The sequence below is a fragment of the Manis pentadactyla genome, chromosome X, assembly GCF_030020395.1.
Source record: "Manis pentadactyla isolate mManPen7 chromosome X, mManPen7.hap1, whole genome shotgun sequence".
NCBI lineage: Eukaryota > Metazoa > Chordata > Mammalia > Pholidota > Manidae > Manis > Manis pentadactyla.
In genome coordinates this window covers 130488122-130508257 of record NC_080038.1, presented here as the reverse complement: position 1 = coordinate 130508257, position 20136 = coordinate 130488122, and the positions used below count along the sequence as shown (strand labels likewise).

General features: G+C 46.9%; 1 protein-coding gene across 6 annotated transcripts in view; it reads right to left on the bottom strand.

The window, feature by feature from the left end:
• Window positions 1-4285: 4285 nt before the first annotated feature.
• Window positions 4286-20136, bottom strand: part of FHL1 (four and a half LIM domains 1) — a 57826-nt gene continuing 41975 nt past the window's right edge. For 2 of the 6 annotated variants that reach the window (XM_036919151.2, XM_036919150.2), the window contains exons 3-8: window positions 9065-9246; window positions 8384-8558; window positions 7598-7767; window positions 6945-7131; window positions 6190-6389; window positions 4286-5812 (exon numbers count right to left, since the gene is read on the bottom strand). In XM_036919151.2, coding sequence (XP_036775046.1) covers window positions 5729-5812; window positions 6190-6389; window positions 6945-7131; window positions 7598-7767; window positions 8384-8558; window positions 9065-9220 — 972 coding nt within the window. In that variant the 5' untranslated portion in view covers window positions 9221-9246 and the 3' untranslated portion in view covers window positions 4286-5728. Of the gene's footprint in view, window positions 5813-6189; window positions 6390-6944; window positions 7132-7597; window positions 7768-8383; window positions 8559-9064; window positions 9247-10607; window positions 10741-16331; window positions 16487-20136 lie in introns of those variants that run through there. The other 4 variants (XM_036919149.2, XM_036919152.2, XM_036919153.2 and 1 more) reach the window with 4 other exon arrangements.

The window sequence follows — 20136 nt, the reverse complement described above, 5'->3', positions numbered from 1 at the left end:
GTAGGCCCAGGTTCCTTTCTGCTCGCCAGCCTTGGATTAGTATGAGGAAGTGGTGATTCTTTCTGATTCCCTGGTTCTTTCCTATTCAGAGTAACGTACCTTTATTGTAGAGAACTCGGTGCCTTAGACTTCACAAATATGTTTATATACTAGTTTTTTTCTATAGAAGGCAGAGACAATCATCCTAGCAAGTGGGTGTCTGATATTCTGCACAAATGTCACATGTTGCAACTCTCTTACACCTCTGTATAAATGTGTGTTCTATGAAATAAACTTTGCAGGTAAAGCAAGCTTTCTTTTTGTATACCAAAAAAATGTGCTGGTGGTGTGGTATAAAGGTGACACCAACTGTTACCAAGCTATGAACACAGGCAGCCAGTGAGCTCAATAAATAGTAATCAAATCCTCTGATGCCTCTTAGCTGGTTTGGTGATTTGGCAGAGTTCACTTGGGGGTCATTTAAGATGTGAAGTGTCAGACTCTGTGCTCTTCCTGTACCTATTTCGATGCTTGAACTCTTCCCCCCTGATGGCTCTGACTATATACTTGAGGCCAGTGATTAAAGTATCTTTTCGCTGTGGTAAAATTCACATTGTTCGCATTCCATGGCACTGAGCGCATTCACAGGGTTTGCAGCCATTTTCGTCACCTTAAATATACCCCATGCCCTTTAAGCAGTTACTGCCCATTCTCCTCCAGCCCTTTCAAACCTCATGTTTGGTGCTTGCCGTGGATGAGGGAAGTACTTGGTTTTTTAAAGTCTGAGCGTGTGCTCAGGCAGTAATTGTGCTGTTACATACACGTCGTCATGGCATCACTGTTAACACTGTGTGTGTGGCCAAACAAATGTTCTCACCTGCTTATAAATGGTTAGTTTTCAATCTGAAAACACGTTCTAGTCCACTAGGTTTTGTTATCCCGTCTTTGGGGTCGGGTGCTCCTGAGAACAGTGGCAGCCATTCCCCACCCAACATTCTGTACTCTTTGGTCTCCTTGTTGCTCTTGAGCCAGGATATTGCCTCCTTGGCATGCACACAACCTGAAATGCAGTCAGCCCACCCTGTTTACAGCTCCAAGGTGAGGGACACTGGCCTAGCTTCTCTGTCTTGTCCTGGGCTGGTGCCCTTGAACCTGATAGGGTACACATTGGTCGCCTCAAGTTTCCCTTCCTCTCTGGATAGCCTCTTGGTGTCCTCTTCCTTGAGAACAGGTCCCTGGCCTTTACCAGCGGATTCTGTAGATCAGCACATTTCCTACACCTGTGTCATGACTTGCCGATCGCGTGTGGATTGACACCTTTTAACAACTCCAGTCCCCACCAGCCACAAAAGCACAGTATGGAATACTGTGAAGGGTGCTAGACAGGGATCTGAAAACCTGAATCATAGCTGAGGCAGCTGTGAGCTTGCCACGTGACTGCATACACTACTGCCCCTCTGAGCCCTCATCTGGTCGGCAAGGGGTCCACGCTACAATCCCAGGGCCCTTTCAGTTCTGAGGAATCACAAACTCATTGTGGCAAGAGCCAGAGGACCAGGAGGCGAGGCAGAACAGCAGCAGCAGCTAGTGCCAAGAAGCAAAAGCCTGGGGGCAGACTGTGCCACAATGTACAGGCCCATTCCCTGCATCACACACAGTGCATCCTGCACCCCATGGCCCGGTTTATGGAAGCAGGTCCCAGAAAGGCTGCCTTGCCCTTGCCCTCTCCCACCAATCCAGTTCCAGCACTTCTACATGGGTGTGTGTAATAATTTCCCCAACTATGTTGTAATAACTAGTTACTGTTACACACACTATATGCCAGGTACTTTATAGGCATCATTTAAAACTTCCCAACGACTGTGTGAGGTGTGGGTATTCGTTTTTACCTAGGGGGACACAGATTTGTGGAGATTGGCATTTGTTCAAGGTTGTACAACTAGAAAGAGGCAGAATTCAAAATTCAAGTCTGTCTGATTTTAAAGCCAGCACCCCACACTGATTTGGGAATGGGAACAGTGTCCTGTGGCTTGCATTGTAGGTAATATAGTGTCTTTGGTGCTGGAGCTAAAAATAATTGCTGATGTTTGCTGAGCACTTTTAATGGGTGTCAGTTGCCCTAATAAGCACTTGTATTAGCATGTAATCTGCATGTGATTCTGCAAGGTAGGAATTCTGTCTTGTTTTACGGGCAAGGAAACAAGCTGAGAGAGATTCGGTAACTTGCCCAAGGTCTCATAACTAGAAAGTGACAGAGTAGCCAGGATTTGAGCCCAGGCAGGCTCCAGAGCCCACCCTGTTAACCACAACTGGATATGCTCTTGACATTCTGATCCCCTTAATTATGAGGGAGAAAGCATTCTCTGCTGAAAACATGATAACTAGAAATTTCCCCTCCTGTCCTCTGAGTCTTACAATTGTTATCTCAAAAGTAAGTACTGAGCAGTGTGCATGATGGTTTTCTCATTGTGATGTGTCACAGTGTCCCTGCCCTCAAGGGGGCTCACCATTTCTATGGCAAAGCAGTGGCATAACTGATGGGCTAGAGGTGTGCCCAGGGTGGTGTTTTGACCCTGTTTAGCTGTGTGACCTTAGGCAAGCCTCTTAACCTCTCTGAAGTTGAGTTTTCTCATCTGGAAAATGGGGGTGATCACAGTATTCACTGTGAGGATTGGATATAACGTGTATAAGGCACTTCTCAGTATGCTTCAGTGCTAAGGATGGGCATTGCATGGCAAGCAAGGGTTGTTTCTGAGTGAGGAAGGTGGTGGAGGCAATCTGCTGGGAATATGGAGGAAGTGGCGGAGTGGTGGGACAAGGAACATCAGGCAGAGTTGAGGGCCCATAGGAGTTCCTGCCATGCTGGTGGCTGAAGTCTGTGGTTGTGTGGCTTCTTCTTAGCAGAGCTCTTCGGCCCTGGCTTGGGCTGGGGTTCTGCAGGCCAAGTGGGATAGGAAGGCAAAAGGGTAAAAGGATTGATGGGGCACATGAATGGTTGATGAGACAGGGCACAGACTCTAGGGCAGGCGATGAGGAAAGTTAGGGCAGGGTGGAGCTGAGAAGGGGCTGGAGGGAAGCTGAAGCAGTCAGCGGACTGGGCGGCACAGAACTAGCTCCGTGAGGAGGAGGAGGACCAGGAGGGAAGGGAGTGGCAGATAGAGGAGAGGTGAGTCAGGATGCTGAAAAGGTGCAGGGTTTGCTGAAGCCACACAAGCAGAGGTGGAGGATGCTGGAGCTATGCTGTGGTCTCTCCCCAGGGAGGAGTCCTGAGTGAAGGCAGGGTGGCCCCCCCTGAGCTGGGTCGCTTGTGGCAGTCTCAGTGACTCAACCTGCCTGCTCCCTGGGGAAGCAGGAAGAGGGGGCCATCCTGATCCTTCCCCAACTCCTGCTTCCCTGGGGCTCCAGAAGTTCACTAGATAGACTCTTCATGGCTTTAATGGTTTTAACTGCTAATTCCACTAGGGAAACATACACGAGGGGCTGTTCCCCATTCATAAAAATGTTTATGGTCTCTTGCTGACAGGGTTTGATTCCCTTCTAGTACAGTGAACATTAGCACTGAAGGGGTTGTGCCCTTTACTCACGAAGGGCTAACACCCTCTCCTTCCCGCTCTGCCTTTAGCTGTAATGTAGTTTGACTAGGTGGCTTCATGGCCTGGTGACAATTCCACGGGGCAGAGTGCTGCAGGCGCTGATGTCACAGGCCCTCCAGGGCTGTCCTGAAACCACCATGTGGTGTGGGCCGGTGGGTGGCCCAACAGCATGAGCCTCGGAGGTGTGTGGTGACCTAGAAGCTTCAACCTCTACCTGTGCCCTCACTATCCCTGTGCCCCCCACTCATTTGATGGAAGTACTTGGGCCCAAATGCGCAGCCTCCCATATAGGCACTGTCCACAAGGGGGAGCAAGGTTCTCCTGAAGGCCCAATGGTGGAGGGAACAGCCCTTGAGGATGTAACAGTGTCTGACCTGGATCCAGGGCAGCCAACAAAGGGGAACCATGATTTCCGGAAGACACGCTTCAGTGTCACTCGCTTCCCACGCCCCCCACCCCCTTCCTGCTGGGCAAAGAAAATCAATTTGCCCTTTTAAAGGGATATGAACATCTGGGAAATGCTGCTTTGGGTCAGAGCGGGTTTCTGTTGCTTTTAACTGGAATCTAAGTGTTGTTACAGGCTTGTGCTATCTTGTTCATAATTCCTCTGTTATGTGCACATCCTTGAAGGAAGGAAAAGTGTCATTTAGGTCTCTGGCTCAGTTTCACATTATAGCAATTCCCCACAGCAGAACTAAAAGACAGGAGGCCAGTTATTTATATGCCGCTTTATTTCGATAAGGATACACTGAGACGTTAGATGATCATAGATAATGACAAAATGCAGAAATGAGGCATTAGCTTCTCTAACCACTCCTACGAGAATGTTAGTATGTACTGTCATTACATATTTACTTTTGATAGTGTCTTGTTATACTATGTCATAGAACAAAGTCAGTAGAGTACAGTAAGTAGGTGATCCTGCATCTCAGGTGAGCACTACATGGAAATCTGGTTCTGCCTGTGAGGACAGTGGCCACTCCCCCAGAGATCTAGCTAAGCTCTTGAGGGACAGTCCTAAGAATCACAAGAGAAGGGACTTGGCAGGCCTCTTTAGCACAGGGACAAAGAGCAGACAACTACTGTGTTACAAGGGATCCAACTTGTCACTGTGGGGAAATGCCGTATCAGAGTAAATGACAGTCCCGGCGTCTGCTCAGCTAGCTACCCCTCTAGAGTTTTATGGTTACTTCTGTAGGATGACTTTCAAAACTGCAGGAACGTTTGAGGGGGCTAAAATATTTTCATGCAAGTCTCCAAACCCATAAACCATGTTGCTATTAATTAAAACAAAACTATTAATTAAAAAAAAAGAGAAAGGACAGCTGGGTTAGTTATTTTAAGTCTCCAGAAGGATTCGCTGTGACCATGTTCCTCTGAAACAGGCTTGTTTTCACAGATCTGCCTAGACTTTTCCAAATCACCTGCATGTTCCATGCTTGAAAGTAGGAACGCTCAGAAAACATGCCACACAGGGAAATCAAATGTTAGTACAAGGGAAAGGTCAGTTTAGAATTACAGCTACGTTCAAATGTAAATTTTCTGGAAATTCTTATTAGTTGTTTGAAAGCACAACAGAACAGAAGGCAGGCTTGGATGAGGAAGTTAAACCATGCATTTCGGTAAGTTTTCTCTGCTCACGAAACAGGGTGAGCAGCCGAGTTGGAGCAGCCGCTGCAACTCTTGTGTGTCCTGATGACAGACACAGTGGGTCCCAGCTGAGCCACGGGAGGCATCTCAGTGGGGGCTTTATCACTTATGCTTCTTGCTTACATCACTAAGCGGCTAAATGGTTAGCACTTTTCTGCTCTATGATAAACATGCAGAAGAGTCAATCTATCTACGAGTAAATTTTTAACGGCAGCTATCAAGAAATCAACTTTGCCGCAAGTTGTTTTTTGCTAAATCCTAATATGATCACTGTGTGCCCTTATTTGAGTAATACTGTAAAATGGGAGAAAGAGAGAAGGAGCAACTGTAAAGAGGTGAAAGGCCACTCTTTCCCTATGGGTGGTGCAGGGCAGAGGGCGAGGACACAAAGAACAAGACTCAATTCCATTTTACAGGACAGGAGCCCCTGTCACTTTACAGCTTTTTGGCACAGTCGGGGCAATATACTTGCTCCGCATGGAAAACAAAGCGCTTGTTGGCCAGATTCACGGAGCATTTTTTGCAGTGGAAGCAGTAGTCGTGCCAGGATTGTCCTTCATAGGCCACCACACTGGAGCCTTTACCAAACCCTGAGGAAACAACAAAAGAAAACAAGAGAGACAGCTGAGTGAATACAGGTGAGAGACAGGCCACCGCCACGCCCGGTCACGGCGCCGACAAGCACGCGGGGCAGCGTTTGCCTGGCTCCCCGCGCCGCCCCTCTCCACCGCGCACTGGCCCCCGTGCTGCTGCGACCCTGCTACAGCTCTCAAGGACCTGAGAAGATGCCAGAACTCAGCCGAGGGCTGCCCTCATTTACAGAACCCACATTCCCATGCCACTGCTATCGCTCTGTGCCGCGCACCGACCTCCCAGCATAACCAGTTTCTTTCATTTGGGTCAGGGCCATGGCATCAAAGTGGCCACCAGGAGGCAAACTTGGGCTGTTGGTGGGGTGTGCACTTACCGGGCCTCGAGGAGCGGCTAAGCTTCGATTTTTTCTATAAAGAACCACCACCCACGAGGGACAAGTCCTCTCTCCACCCGGATGCCTGCCCCGGAGGTTGGCGCTGGGAAACAGGGTGAGAGGCAAGCGTTTCCCGTGGCACACTGGGGGCTTCCTAGCTTTAGAGACTGGGTGGCTCACTCTTGACACAGTCCTTTTCCCTGAGGATGGCAAAAGTCTTCTCAAATGTACATTTCAAGGCTCCCCGGGGGAGATGGGAAAATTGGAGGTGAGGGGAGGGCCCAGGGCACGTGGATCGCGGCCGCAAGATGAGGAATGAAGTGATCGCTTCGCTTCTGATCGCAAACACCGGCCCACAGGCACCTCTGAGCTAGCCTTCTGCTATGGGGTGTTCTGATCCCAGCTCGTCGCTCTCAGCCCCCCTCCCCCTCCCTCCTCCCCGCCCTCCGCCCTATTCCCAGAGCCCCGCTTCCCGCGCAGTGCCTGCCATGGCCGTGGCAGTGGCTCTTGGGCTCTTGAACTCCGGCAGCATTCGTTAGTTAATCAGCAGTAGTCAGGAAGTGTTCTGTAGTGCAAAGGCTAACCTGACCTGAGGGAGAATCCAAACTATTTGGGGGCCTTTGGGACCACAGTGGCAGGGGGAGAGGGCATTCTGTGGGGCCTTTGTGGATGAAACCGACGACGTAGGAAAATGAGAGATGGTTACCATGCGCAAAACCTAGCCTGGCAGACTTAGCAAGGACTCTTTAGCCTACCAGTGATGGGGTTCTTGCATCCAGCACACTTCTTGGCCACAAAGTTCTTGTAGCAATCCACGCAGTAATACTGGTCCTCCACAGCGGTGAAACGCTGCCCAGCCAGCTTCTTAGAGCAGGTAACACACACAAAGCACTCGGCATGCCAGGGCTGATCCTGGTAAGTGATTCCTCCAGATGTGATGGCCTAGACCAGGGAGTGTAGCACCGGATTCAGATTCAACAACCATTTTGTTGAATGCCTACTACATGCCAGGCACTGTGCTGGGCGCTTTGGTATACAATATCTCATTTAATCGCCACAACAGCCATGGGAGGCAGGTGCCATTATTATCCCCGAGTTACAGATGAAGACACCGAGGCTCAGAGAATGCGAGCCCCTGTTTGAGGTTACACAGCAACTAGGTGATGGAGGCAGGCCTCTAGAACCAAGGCTGCCCATGCCTCCAGAGTGAGCGCACCCACAGACAGCCTGACTTGGCCTGGGCACGGCTTTCTACTCCCACAGTCTCCTCATCTGTAAAGTGAGAATAATAATTCCTATGTCACAGGGCTGTCGTGAGGATGGAATGGGATAGTGTGTGTGCAAGTGCTCTGCAAACTGTCATTCGCTCCTAGAAACAAGTCAGTGCAGAACTCCGTTGACTACGTACCTTGTTGCACTTCACACAATGCTTGGCAAATTTGGTCTCGTGGCAAGTCACGCAGTAGAAGTCCTCCCCTTTAGGGAAGAAGCTTCCGGTCCCGATGACTTGCTTGCAGTTGCTGCAGGTGAAGCAGTCTTTGTGCCAGACGGTCTTCTTGTACTCCACATTTTGATCTCCTGCGGGGAAGCGATCGGATGGCCCCACTGACAACGCTCTGCAGGGGCTGCATCCTCTCAGCTCCCACCCTGAGCTCTCCAGAGGTGAGGGGATGCAGGCCCTGCAGTTACTGGCCTCACGCTTCCCATTCAGCTACCCGGGGAGGCTCTCTCTAATGGCTCTGCTGTACTTGTGCCAACCCAGATTCTGCTGGGGAGGGGACCCCAGCCATAGTGCCTGAGGACTGGATGCCTGAATCCCCACCCCTGTACCCTTCATGGACTTAGAGGGTCAACAGGGGGCTACCTGACCCCAAATTATATACCCTAAGGAAGAAGCATGCTTTGATCACTTACTATACCCAAATGAGAAAGCGCTACATACTTTTCACTTCTTTCTCTTGCCACAGACAGTTCTCGCCAGTGTTCTTTAGTTTCCGAGTGTGTGCGTGTGTGCGAGCATAGATGTGTACGCATATATACGTGTATATATATGCGTGCAAATATATGCTCAAATCTAAAAGCAGCCCACAGCAACATTAGCCCCATCATCCATCACCAGCAAGCCCGCCCACCTCGTCTCTTCCCTCGGGGTCCCCTCTCTGGCTGCCCAGGGCAGGGGGAGCATGGGCAATACCTGCCACAATTGGCTTCAGGCACCCCTTGCACTTGGGGGAATCCTCCCGAGTGGTGCACTTGTTGCACAGGATCTTGTTGTCCTTGGCCACAAAGGTCTCATTGGCCAAGGGGTGGAAGCACTTGGCACAGCGGAAGCAGGTGTCATGCCAGTAACGGTTCTTATAGTGCACCTCCTGGGAAGCAAGCAGAAGGGCACGGCTGCTGTCAGTGCGGCTGGGGGCCCGGGGCGTGGGGCCAGTGCCTCTCCCATCAAGGTTGACTTCCCTGGGGCAGACTGCTGCCACAGCACAGCCCCTTACACCTGCAGATGCCCCAAGGTGAATGTTCTTAGGATTAACATGAGGGGCACTGAAGTGAGCATGAAAGACTCACAATTCCTGAAACAACAGGAGGAGTACAACTGACACGGCTGGCAAGGGCCTCAGCGCCCACCCAGGCCAAGTCCCACATTGGACACCTGGGGACACTGACTTGGGCCGTGCTAAGGAAACTGATGCTAGAAGCCAGGGCACCCTGCTCCTGGGCCAGGGCCTCTGCTCCCTCACCTCTGTGTGGCCCCTGCCTGCCAGAGGCCGCAGTGAGGACAGAGAAGGGGAGGGCGGGCTGTTGTTGTCTGGGCCACAGGGAAAGCACACCCCCGAGGCCAGCCTGCCCGTCCCCGCGCGGGGACCACCGTGACCTTGGAGTCCGCGCTGATGGGCTTGCGGCATTCCACACAGGTGTTGGCACAGAACTTGTCAAAGCATTTCAGGCAGCAGTGGTGGCCGTCCTTCTGCACATACTTCTTTCCCTGCAGGTTGTCCCTGCAGTAGTGGCAGTCAAACTTCTCAGTCATGGTGCCCACCTTGTAGCTGGAAGGACCTGTGAGGCAAGCAGGCAGAACAAATGACCAAAGGGAAGGCCAGAGCACTCTGCCGCGGTGGCTCACGGGGGCAGCTGCGCGATGCCATGCGGGGCCTTGGGGCCAGCGCCCCGCTGCCACCTGAGCCTGGCTGGCACAGGTGCCAAGGCAACAGACATTTCACCATGACGGCGGGGAAGACAGAGCCCTGGAGTATAGCTTCCAGAGGGCCATTAGGCCAATGGCCAGTAAGTCCCTGGAGTCATGAGAGAAATCGCACCATGCTGCTTCAGAGAACACACAGGGAGACAAGCGGATCAGAGCTTGTTGGTGAGACAGGGTTCTGGGAGGCACCGTGGCTTTGAGCAGTGGGGTGAGCAAGTGTAGCCAGGAGAGAAGAAGTTATGTCACCCCAAGGCACACAGCTCTGAGCACAGTGTGCACAGGGCAGGTCCTTGGAGGAAAGCTCCTCAGCCTGGTGACAGGTGGGCTGCTGCGGGAGGCCTCTGGGAGGAAGGCGAGGCCCAGACGCTCTGCTGTAAGGGCTGCTTTCTAGACTGTGAGCCAGAAACCTCCCTGCCGGCTTCTGGCTCTTCCTCCGTAACTTCTTAGGGGGGCCGGCATCCTCCGGAGGCCTCACTTGCCTCCTATCAGTGAAATTCAGTTCATTTCAACAAAACTTCCTGCTGATTCTAGCCTGCGCTTAGCGCATATGCAGTCCTTACTGATTTAAGATGTCTGCATGTACTTTAAATCTGACAGAACGCTTTAAAATTCCTGAATGGATCCTAAAGAGTTTTGTCCAAGACAGTTTACTGACTTTTGAGGCCTGAGCAATCAAGCAAGATAAAAATGGCATTCTCCCTGGGTGCCGGCAAGTTTTGCAACTGCGTTATTCGTTCAAGCAAGAGAGGATTGGTAGAGACAATGAAGCCTACTATTTACGGACACTTGCTGTTTTTAAAAAACCGCAATTTTAAAGTATCATTTGGGAAAAAAATGACTTCTAAAAAGTGTGAAGCTGATTATTGCAAGAAGCCCTCCCACTGCCTTCCTACGAACAACTCCCGCTTGCCCCGTGCCCCCGCGCCTACAGTCACAAGCATTGCTGAGGCACTGTCCACCCTGCCACCACAATGGCACCGCAAGTGGATTTCTATGAGCTCTCAACTTCTTTAAGCGTATGCTAATTCATTCCTCTCCCTGAAAAAGACACTTCCATGGGCAAATAGCAATTATTTACTAAGTACAGGAAATGCAAAAATGGAGACTATTTTCTCTAAGTGCCCACAAATATGATTGTTGTGCTCTGGCCATCCCCCCCGCATCACTTAAAGAGACAGAGTGAAGGAAAAGGAATGAGCAGTTGCCCAGTACTCACCGCTGCTCTTCCAGTAACTGAATGGCCCCAAACTCCCACTCTGGGTCCTGTTACCAGTTTTTTTTTTTTTATACGAACACATGTCCAAGTTGTTTGGGTACTGTTGCCATAGGCAACCAAACACCAGAGAGTGAGCTCAGGAAACCACACCCTGTGTCTCAACCCTGCCTCCGCGAAGGCGGGTGAACTCTCAACTCAGAACTGGGTCAGCCTCTGAAGCCAGTCTCCAGACAGACAGACCCCTTCATCGCCAGAGAACTGACAGTTGAAGTGAGTGAGTGACACATTCCTGGGCAAAGGCAGTTGTTTGGGACAGTTGTGTCAGAGTTCAGAGATTTACTGAGATGAGAGAATGGTTCTTACAGGCACTTTTCCCTGGAAAGAAAAACTGGGATGTTCCCTTATATAATTGGGTTAGAAGCGAAAAGTAGAGATACAATGAAACCAGGGCCTATCTCCTTGAACTACACACATGGTTTAAGTAAAACAGCTTTTAAACTGCTTTTAGTCTCTGTGTGTATAGAAAAAGTGCCTGTTACAGGGATAGCACGGTGAAAATCACTCCCCTTAATTCATTCTTGATGGCCTTTCACATATCACATAGAACCCTGGTCTTCCTAGCTTACTAGCTTTTCCACACCAAAATTGTACACTCAACAAAGATTTACTTTCTCGTTAAGAGCTGAGTAGAGAAACCAAATAAATCTCCAGTAACAGTACATGCCAGGAAATTAAATTATCAGTGACTTCTAATTGCCATTTGGCAGGAAATCAGAATTTGTTAGATTAGACAGCACTGGCTTCCTGCATGGCCAGTAACTATGGCTGGTTTAGATCTTCAGAGACTCTCTTCTTGGACCATATTTGAAAATCCCTCCTTCTCCCTTACCAAAGTCTCTATTTAGAATAAAACTTCAAAATTGAACCCTATTCACTTTCATAACACTCTTTTTTGATGTCTTTCAAAGAAGAAATAGCACCTGAATATTTCTCCATTAAAGTACCATATAGAGTCCCACCTAAGGGGAGCCCATCTTGTGAGTCTTCGTTTTATGGTAAAAATATAGGTATTAGTGTCATACATAAAACAAACCACTAGAAAACACAGTGAATTCTACCTGGAGGTATTCAGAGGTTTTAGAGAGAAAGAAAACCACTGCGGTCCACCATACCAGAGAGCTCTTACCTGCCAGGTCTTTCCCACTTTAAAACCACATACTTTCAAACTGTTATTTTACCAATGCCAAGTTCTTCACTGGTTACTCTCATAGTTCTAGAACACAACTCACTCAAAGTTTCTAGGCATCCAGATGATGAAATAATCCATGGCTCACCAATGAACATGAAGTACCAGAGTGTGTTGAAAATGGAGTCAGTCATGGAGTTGCTCAACACTTTAGCATCCCTATAGTACAGGGTTTTTAACCAAGCAAAAGGAAAATGCAGTGAATCAACCCCAAGTTCATGGTACCACTCAGGAGAGTCCTGCCCCTTGGTGTTTGTGAGAACTAGTTTTAGGCATTATTCTTCCTTTCTGTAGTAAGAAAAATCCCAGGTCATTTTATATTCCCCACCACTATACACTTAAACCCAAAGAATCTGTTTCCAGATGGAGAGACAGATTTCAAAGGGCACATCCTTTCAGAACCGATTTCCGCAGTTGACTCAAGACTTTCTCATGTGTGGAAACACTTATTTGTCAAGATAAAATAGGCACTTCTAGGAATGTTGCCTTTTTGCCTAATAAGTAAACAGGCTGGAAATACTTCAAGCATGTTAACAATGTTGATGTCAAATCCATGAACTTTAGTACTTTTTGCAATAAATCCAATTAAGTGGAACTTTGGGCAACCTGAATTAGCTTACCTCGTGTTTTCTTAAGTTTAGGATTATTTGGTCCAAAAGTATCTCAGACCTTCACAAAGTATGCCTAGGAGGAAGTTGGAGGGAGCAAAGTATTCCTGCTGAGGAGATAGGTACCATGTCAAACCTTCGCATAAAATATGGACGATGCATACAAGAACAAAATATTTTGTTAAGACTGATCTTCCAAGAGGTTAATGACTAAGAAAACAGTTTATAAATGACAATGCTGCGAGAGACAGACATTCTTATAAGGCAGCAAATACCCTGATCTGTAGGCCCCACTGGTACGAGCCACAGTTAAGCTCTGGCTTCACAAGGAGGGAAAAGCTTTGTGCTGTCCTTTCTTTCCCTTTGTTAGAAATAAGAAAAATAGAGAAAAATGAAGATGGAACTTTACCTCTTCTGTGGGGTTCTCTTTAATCTTGCTAAATTATGTATATTTAGGCATTTATCATTTGTTATCCCCTTCGCAATTTCTAAGTACATGAAAGATGAAGACTTAACCGTCTAAAACTTCCAGATCTGTTTGCTTTGCCCTATTTCTGTTATCTGGGAAAGGGCATGTCATTGACCATTACATGAGACACTGGATACATGTAATTATAATTCTATTTCCCTTTCCGCCTGTCTCTGTCCAGGACATGTGTGCCCTAGGGTAGCTCTTTGCTGAATGCTAACCTGATAGTGTGGCCCTCAGCGGTCCTAGTAACAAGGCTTCTCTATCACAGGAAAGTTTGCAAATACACTAAGAGCCTCAGGGACTTAAATCCAGGGCGTTGTGTTCACTAGACACACAGTTCACGCCTACTGACTGACAGATGGAGGTAAGTCCCTACCATTAAGCTTCTTCTCTAACCTCTTTTTATTAAAAGCATTTTATAACAAAGATTTCTGTTCTAGAAAATCAGGGGGCAGCTCCTGTGACCCAAGGAGCTGATGTCCAACTGACAGTCCCTTATAGACCTAGTAGGTTAGAATGCAGTTGGAAATGTGATTGGGTGATCAAATTTTAGATATTCATTCCAAGATGTTAGTTTGACTTTCTTGCTATGCCTGCTTCAAAAGACACATCATTCTTCACTTAATAAATAAGCTTCCTCTTCCAGAAAATTCCTGAACTACAGGCAACATGCTAAGAAGCGCCTACATAAACTTTAGTATCTTAATAAAAACTTTTGGCTTCCTATTTAATCATGTACATATATGAAAAATGTAACATTGCAACATTTGTTTTTTACTATAAACCTCTCACTGGCAAAGATTCACCTTGTATTACATAATCTTGCTTGTATTTTTATATGTATTTTCTCACCTATTTCTTGCTAATGTTCATTTTTTCCCCTCATGCCCAAGTGGCTCAAAATAAGAATATTTAAGGAAAAAGTGATTATAGCTGGGTAGCATTTTTGTAACTATGTGCTTTCCCTGAGTGATATAATACACAGCATAAACAATGACCAGCAACCAAATAGAAAAAACAAATTCAGGTTATTTCTAGTCTGTTAATTGCTAAGTCCAACATACCAGTATGTTAGTCACTCCATGTATAAATGTTGGCTTCTAAAGAAAGGTTATATTGCTTTCCTGAGAACATTCAACAAATAGAACGAAGCCTCAGCTGATGAATAGGACTTGTGTAGCAGACATGCTAAGGCACCTGAAGGTGTCGTCAGACATTTGGGAATAAATACCTAAATAGCTGCAATGAGACGGAGCTCTTGAGTCATGGCTGAAACTTAGTCTTTCATAGAATTTCATAGAAAATCAGAAAGTGTTTTTTCCCGTAAAAGCAGAACATGTACAGAATGATTCAATGCTATTAGTAACTTCACTTGTATGCTGCATTTTGGAAAAAAAACCCATAAATCTCTTTTTGGGTCACTGGTATAAAGGTAACACAGTTTTAGCTTGTATCTGGCATCAGGGGGTTGGATAGAGACTACTGAATAAAAAACTATGTGCCACTGAACTTCCACCAGACCAGATTCTGTTCCAGCACTATTTTGCCCATACAGGAAGCTTTTCTCACTGTTGCACATGTGACGCGCAGCACGCTCCATCTTTCACATGGAAAAAAAGTGCTCTTGGGCTGGCAGCACCAGTACATGTGTTTTAGCTTCTCTAGCTGTGGTAAAGCAGTAGGTGGTCGTTTGGTGGCCATTAAAAGTACAAAACATTCCGTTTCACCCTTGACCAAGTCTTCTGACTACCATTTTTCAGTTATTTTAAGAAGCCAGGCCAGTTTGATTACTCCCTCTCACCCCACCGTTTCATTTTCCATCCTGGCCTTATTTGAAAGGCCAAGGGGAAAGGAAATGAATCTACATAATTTTGCAGACGGAAAGGGTTCAGTGACAAAAGTATACATTCTTGTCCCTGAACAGTCCTCTTGGTATGTGGGTGCTCATGCAAAATGGACTCCGACCCAATTATCAGGGCCTCTGTTTCATCCACACAAAAGCCCATTTCAGGGCAATGTGGATCTCCTTTCGGTGGGGACTTCTCTTTCATCACCTTTCATGGACCTAGGCCAAATACAAAATGATCGTTCCTGGTTTTACAATCACCTAAAAGGTGTCACCAGTTTGTCTAACTGAATCACAGTTACAGCCTCCAGATTTATGAAAGTAAGAATAATGTCAGAATTTGGTGCAATTTAAAACTCAAGGTTGGGTGTACGGTAAATATGCCACCTTTTAAGTCTACTTCGCTATTGTGTCACTTAACTGGTAAATAAAATGGGGAGTTACTCTACTAGGTAACGTGTTCAACGTCCACTGGAACAAGTGGTACAGCCGAATAGTTTGCTTTCACCCACAGAATGTGTGTGTTGGCTGGTTAGCACAATCTCGGGCATGTGGTGTGGTGTTTGTAAAATGGGTGTGGGGGGAAAACAGATATAGCGCTTGAACACTTGGGGACAAGGAAGACATTGCATGTTAATTCCTTGAAGCAGGGAACTTCATTGCAGTGTATTTGTTTTAAAAAGAGAAGTTTCCGAGGGTATTCCCATTATTTCAATATTGACAGGCAATGACAAGTTTTCAAAAATAATTTTTCTGAAAGACTTCCACTGATAATTCCTTTGTCCCCTAATCTGACAGCTGGGAGACAGGACAAAGTGCCTGGATTCTAAGAAAGGGGGTGGTTGATTAGGCAGAGGGCAAACGAGCCACAGCGACATTCCTGGCTTCAGAGGAGAGACAGGCAGCAGGCTGACTTCAGAGAACTGGGCTTTCTGGGGAAAGTGTCCTTCCTTCCATCCTTCGGCCCCTATTCCACGGACGTCTGTCTGTGGCCAAGGGCTTCCTCAATGTCAGGTTACCAAACAAGAGGAAGACTCTCATGGCAATGATGGTCTAGGGGTTCCACAACTTTGTCCCTTTCTGTTTCTTCAGGAAGACTAAAGACATTGTTCAGACAAAGGGAAGATGTGGTAAGTCATTATGGACTTCTGAGTTATAAATACGCCTCCTTGCAGCTCCATATTCATTTGACCTTTTCTCAACACCTTAAATTTGATTTAAAGCAGTCAAGAAGAAGATGCCTATCTTATAAATAACAAAAAATTCCTAATCAAAAACAATTCTTTCCTTCCACAATCTCTTAAGAGTTTCATAAAATGTGAAATACAGCAATACATTTATATTTTTAAAAATAAGCCGCTCAAACTGCTAGTTTTACTTGAATAAGAATCAGCTTTTCTCTTAGACTCAGCACTTGAGGAAGGCAAGGACAGAACAGAGATGAGCTATGACTTATTTACTATTCAGATAAGACTAAAATCATTTCGAGAAGTACCTTTAGTTAAGTAACAAAACTGTGCTTAACAGACGATAAAGAATGTGAAGCTTTTACCTGAGTGTCTGTGGGAAGCCATGGCTCAGAGACCAAGTTCAGGAGCAGTACCTAGACGAGTCTTCCCTCAATCGCAGCTGATAAGGCTGTGGCTCATTTGTGAACATACATTTAAGGGGAAGCGGCTAACACAAAAATAACCGAGAGCAGATGGCCCACCCCTCCCCAGAGATCACAACCTTAATCCCACTAGAAAATTCTTAACCATTTTAGGTGATCCAAGGGAGAAGAATAGGACCCAGTAAAAATACCAAACACTACATATAAATACCTGTGGGGCTACTCAGCATCCAAATTAGCTCCAGAGCCAGAGAGGCCACATAGAAAGTCATCCCTGTACTGGAATAAAATTTGGACTCGGCTCTGGCATAGCTGAACGCTGAGCCACCCTTATTAATCTACTTTATGTGCCTAAAGAGCTTGCATTTGGCTCTATGAAGAATTTGTTTTTGTGCTGTTCATGATAAAAGTAACTATAAGAGAGAGATGTATGTTAGCAGTGAAATTAAAAAGGATTTGACACCGAGGACATTATCGATGTCCTCTTTGGTATGCATCAGAGTTCTGCAGAACACTGAAAAGAGCAATTCTAGCCACATATCTCTCCAGGGTCAAACGGAGCAGGACAGGAGAAGCCGAGGTCCTGCGGCTGGCTGACAAGGCCCTCCAAGACCCCCTGCCCCATTCGTTCCCGACCTCATCCCTGCTGCCCTCTCTCCCTTTGCTCCAGCCTCACAGCAGGCCTCCTGACCTCCTCACCCTCGACACACCCCTGCCTCAGGCTTCCAGCGCTGATTCCCCTCAGCACAGAGCTTCTCCCCATTGCTTTTTTGCAAGTCACCTCTTCAGTGACATTATCTTTGAAATTAAAAATGCAGCCGGGCTCCCTGCCCCAGCTCTCCCTGTCTGCTTCCACAATTTGTTCCCCACAATAATTATTTTGTTGAAAAAAATGGACTAACAAAAAAAGTGTTAATCAAGCCTCATATAAAACTAAAACATAGTCCCACCTGGAACCCCAAAAGTGGCTTTGGCCATTGAACTGGGGGCCAGGGGCATGCTTTACTTGTCTTTCCATGCCACGTCTATAGCAGGAAATCAATAAATGCTTTGTGGATAAATAAACGCATGATTTTTTACAATTCTTATGCTCTTCAAACGTTTAATGAAAAAAGTTACTCGAAAAGATAGCTGACATGGTCAGTTACTCCTAGTTAGCTCGAAAATGATAGAACAATAAAAGCCAGGACGTTACAGGCAAATTTGTCACATGTTCAGGTAAAAAAAATCAGCCTGGGAAAAGAAGGGAAGTGACATTGAGCTCTCACCCACGCCTCTCTACCTGTTTCTTATCCAGCCTGATTAAATTATGGCAGGGAGATTGGCCCGTTTGAACAGTATCACACCCCTAAAATAAACTTAAACTTTTCACCTAGAGGAAATGTGCTTATTTTATGAGATGATTAACCTTTATGAACCCTAAATTTTAGGTTTTGGTAAGGTATATTTTTAGGTAGAGCTAAGGTATTTTTAAATGCCTCTCTTAGTGCTGTGAACAATTGCTCAGTGTGCCAAATGCTTTCCTCTAGGAAGTCAGGCCTGGGTTCCAGCCACGCGCCAGGAGGTGTATTCCTTTAGCAAGTATCATAGTCCATTTAGTCGTCTGGTCAAAGTGAAAACAGAATATGGACAGGCTCATAGCCTCACAAAATGTGCAAATAAACATAAACCTATTTTGCCTGAAACATGGGAGAAAATACAAAAACAAGAGTGTTACTTTTTATTAATTAGTCAACTATATGAAAAGCCACTGTGAGCTGGGAGCCTGGCCGTACGACAACAGCATGTATTCCATCTGCAGCTTGCATCAACCAGATTCCCTCTGCCTTCCTAAAAACTTCATGAAGTGTGACCACTGCCTGCTCTGACATTTGTCCCTATTGCCCCTGTGCTCAAGTCACAAAACTTTCACAAAACCAGACCAGGAAAGGCCCTTTGCAAGGTGAAAACCAGCTTCTCATGGGAAGAGCTGGTAAGTCTGCAGTCTTGGATCAGTGGTTCAGGACCCTTAACAGTTAGGTAGCAGACATGGGGACCATTACTGGTTTCGTTGGCTTCTGAGCCAACTTCATGACACATTAGCAGTATGATGCTTAATAATATCCTTAATAATCACCATACTGTTCTCACAGCACCTTTACATCCAATTAGTGGTGGAGCTGGGTGGTGTCTGAGGAGCACCTCTCTGCGGTGTCTGCCACGTGTCAGGCCTCCCAGTCTCTCAAGCTTCTCTAGTGGCCAGTGGGATGAGTTTTCAGGGAGTGTGAGGCATCAAAACCCCTAGTCCCCCCGGCATGTGATCCTCTAAGAACTATTTATTTTTGAGCTTCTCTACACATTCCTGTTTTCCAACTACTCTGCACTTGCATTTTAACCTGCCTTTGAGCTCCTCCTGTACATACCACCCAGCCATCTACTTATTTATTTCATAAGACGAGCACTTATTGAACAGATATCCTACTATGAGGTGCAAGATATCCTAGTGGTCACAAATAAGATAGAGTCCTTCCTCCCAAGTGTACCAAGATCAATACACAAACGATTACCGTGCAAGATGGAGCACGTGGCACTGAGATTTATCACAGGCAGAGATTACATCAGGTTTGGGGGATCAGACAAGACTTGATGGATGTGATGGTGACTCACCTGGTCCCTGGAGAATGGGTATGACTTCAGCACACAGAGAAGGGGGCATTCCAAGCAAAGGTGTGGTGTGAACAAAGGCATGGGAAAAACACAGGGCCTGCTCCAGAGGCAGTCCAGTGCGGGCAGGAGCCCAGGACAAGGGAACAGCAGTGCAGAAAGTGGGCAAGAGACAGAAAGCCAGAGCCCAAGGGCCTTTCTGCACTTGGTGCAAGGGAAGGGTGGGATCCAAGGCTGGCAGTGCTGAGGAGGGTGGATCAGAGGAAGGGAGTCCGAAGGCCAGGAGTAAGTCTGCAAGGGGACTGCAGTGTCCAGAGGGGACACTCAGTGTAGACAACCAAGACGACACACAGAGGACACCATGGGGCAGGACACAAAGGACTGGGGAATATATTGGAGGGCAAGGAGCTGGCCATCCCTCTAGGGTTGTGATTCTGGGTGATCAAGTAACTAATGAGAGACTTGGGCGGCAGGATGGGTGTGGGGCAAAAGGGTACTTTATTTGGGGCTTCATTGTGAGGTTCTCCTGAGATGCTAACCCCATTTAATGGGATGATCCCAGTTGTCAAGAGAGAAATAAGGGCTACTGTGAGGTTACAGTAGAATCATGTTTGTGGGGATTCTCACACTGTAACCTAATCCCAGACTCGCCACCTCAGAACCACCACTGGGAGGATCAAACTTCTGAAGCTCAAAGTGGCGCAACCTAAGGGTCAAACGCGGCAAATTCGGGAGTTCCCCGCTCACAGCTCGGCTGCGGTCACCCTTCCCCCTTTGGTTTATTTTTCTCTGACCAAAGAAATTTCCAAATGGTTGAAAACTTATTCAGACAATTACTGGCCGTTAGTCATGGCCAGAGGCAAGAGGCTGGTAACAACCTGGAAAGGGAGTCTGTAGATTTGTCAGTGGTTTCATGTTAATGTTTTTTCACATTTCTTCTTCTCCTCATGTCCACTACTAATAAATTTATACACAGCAAGTTTTTTTTTTCCCAACATAACTTTGTCCCTTCGCCAACAGTTTTACTGACTGATTCCAACTGCGAGATTGAGGCATCTAGTCATGCCCTATGATACGATGTGATTCAATGCTGAGCTCTCCG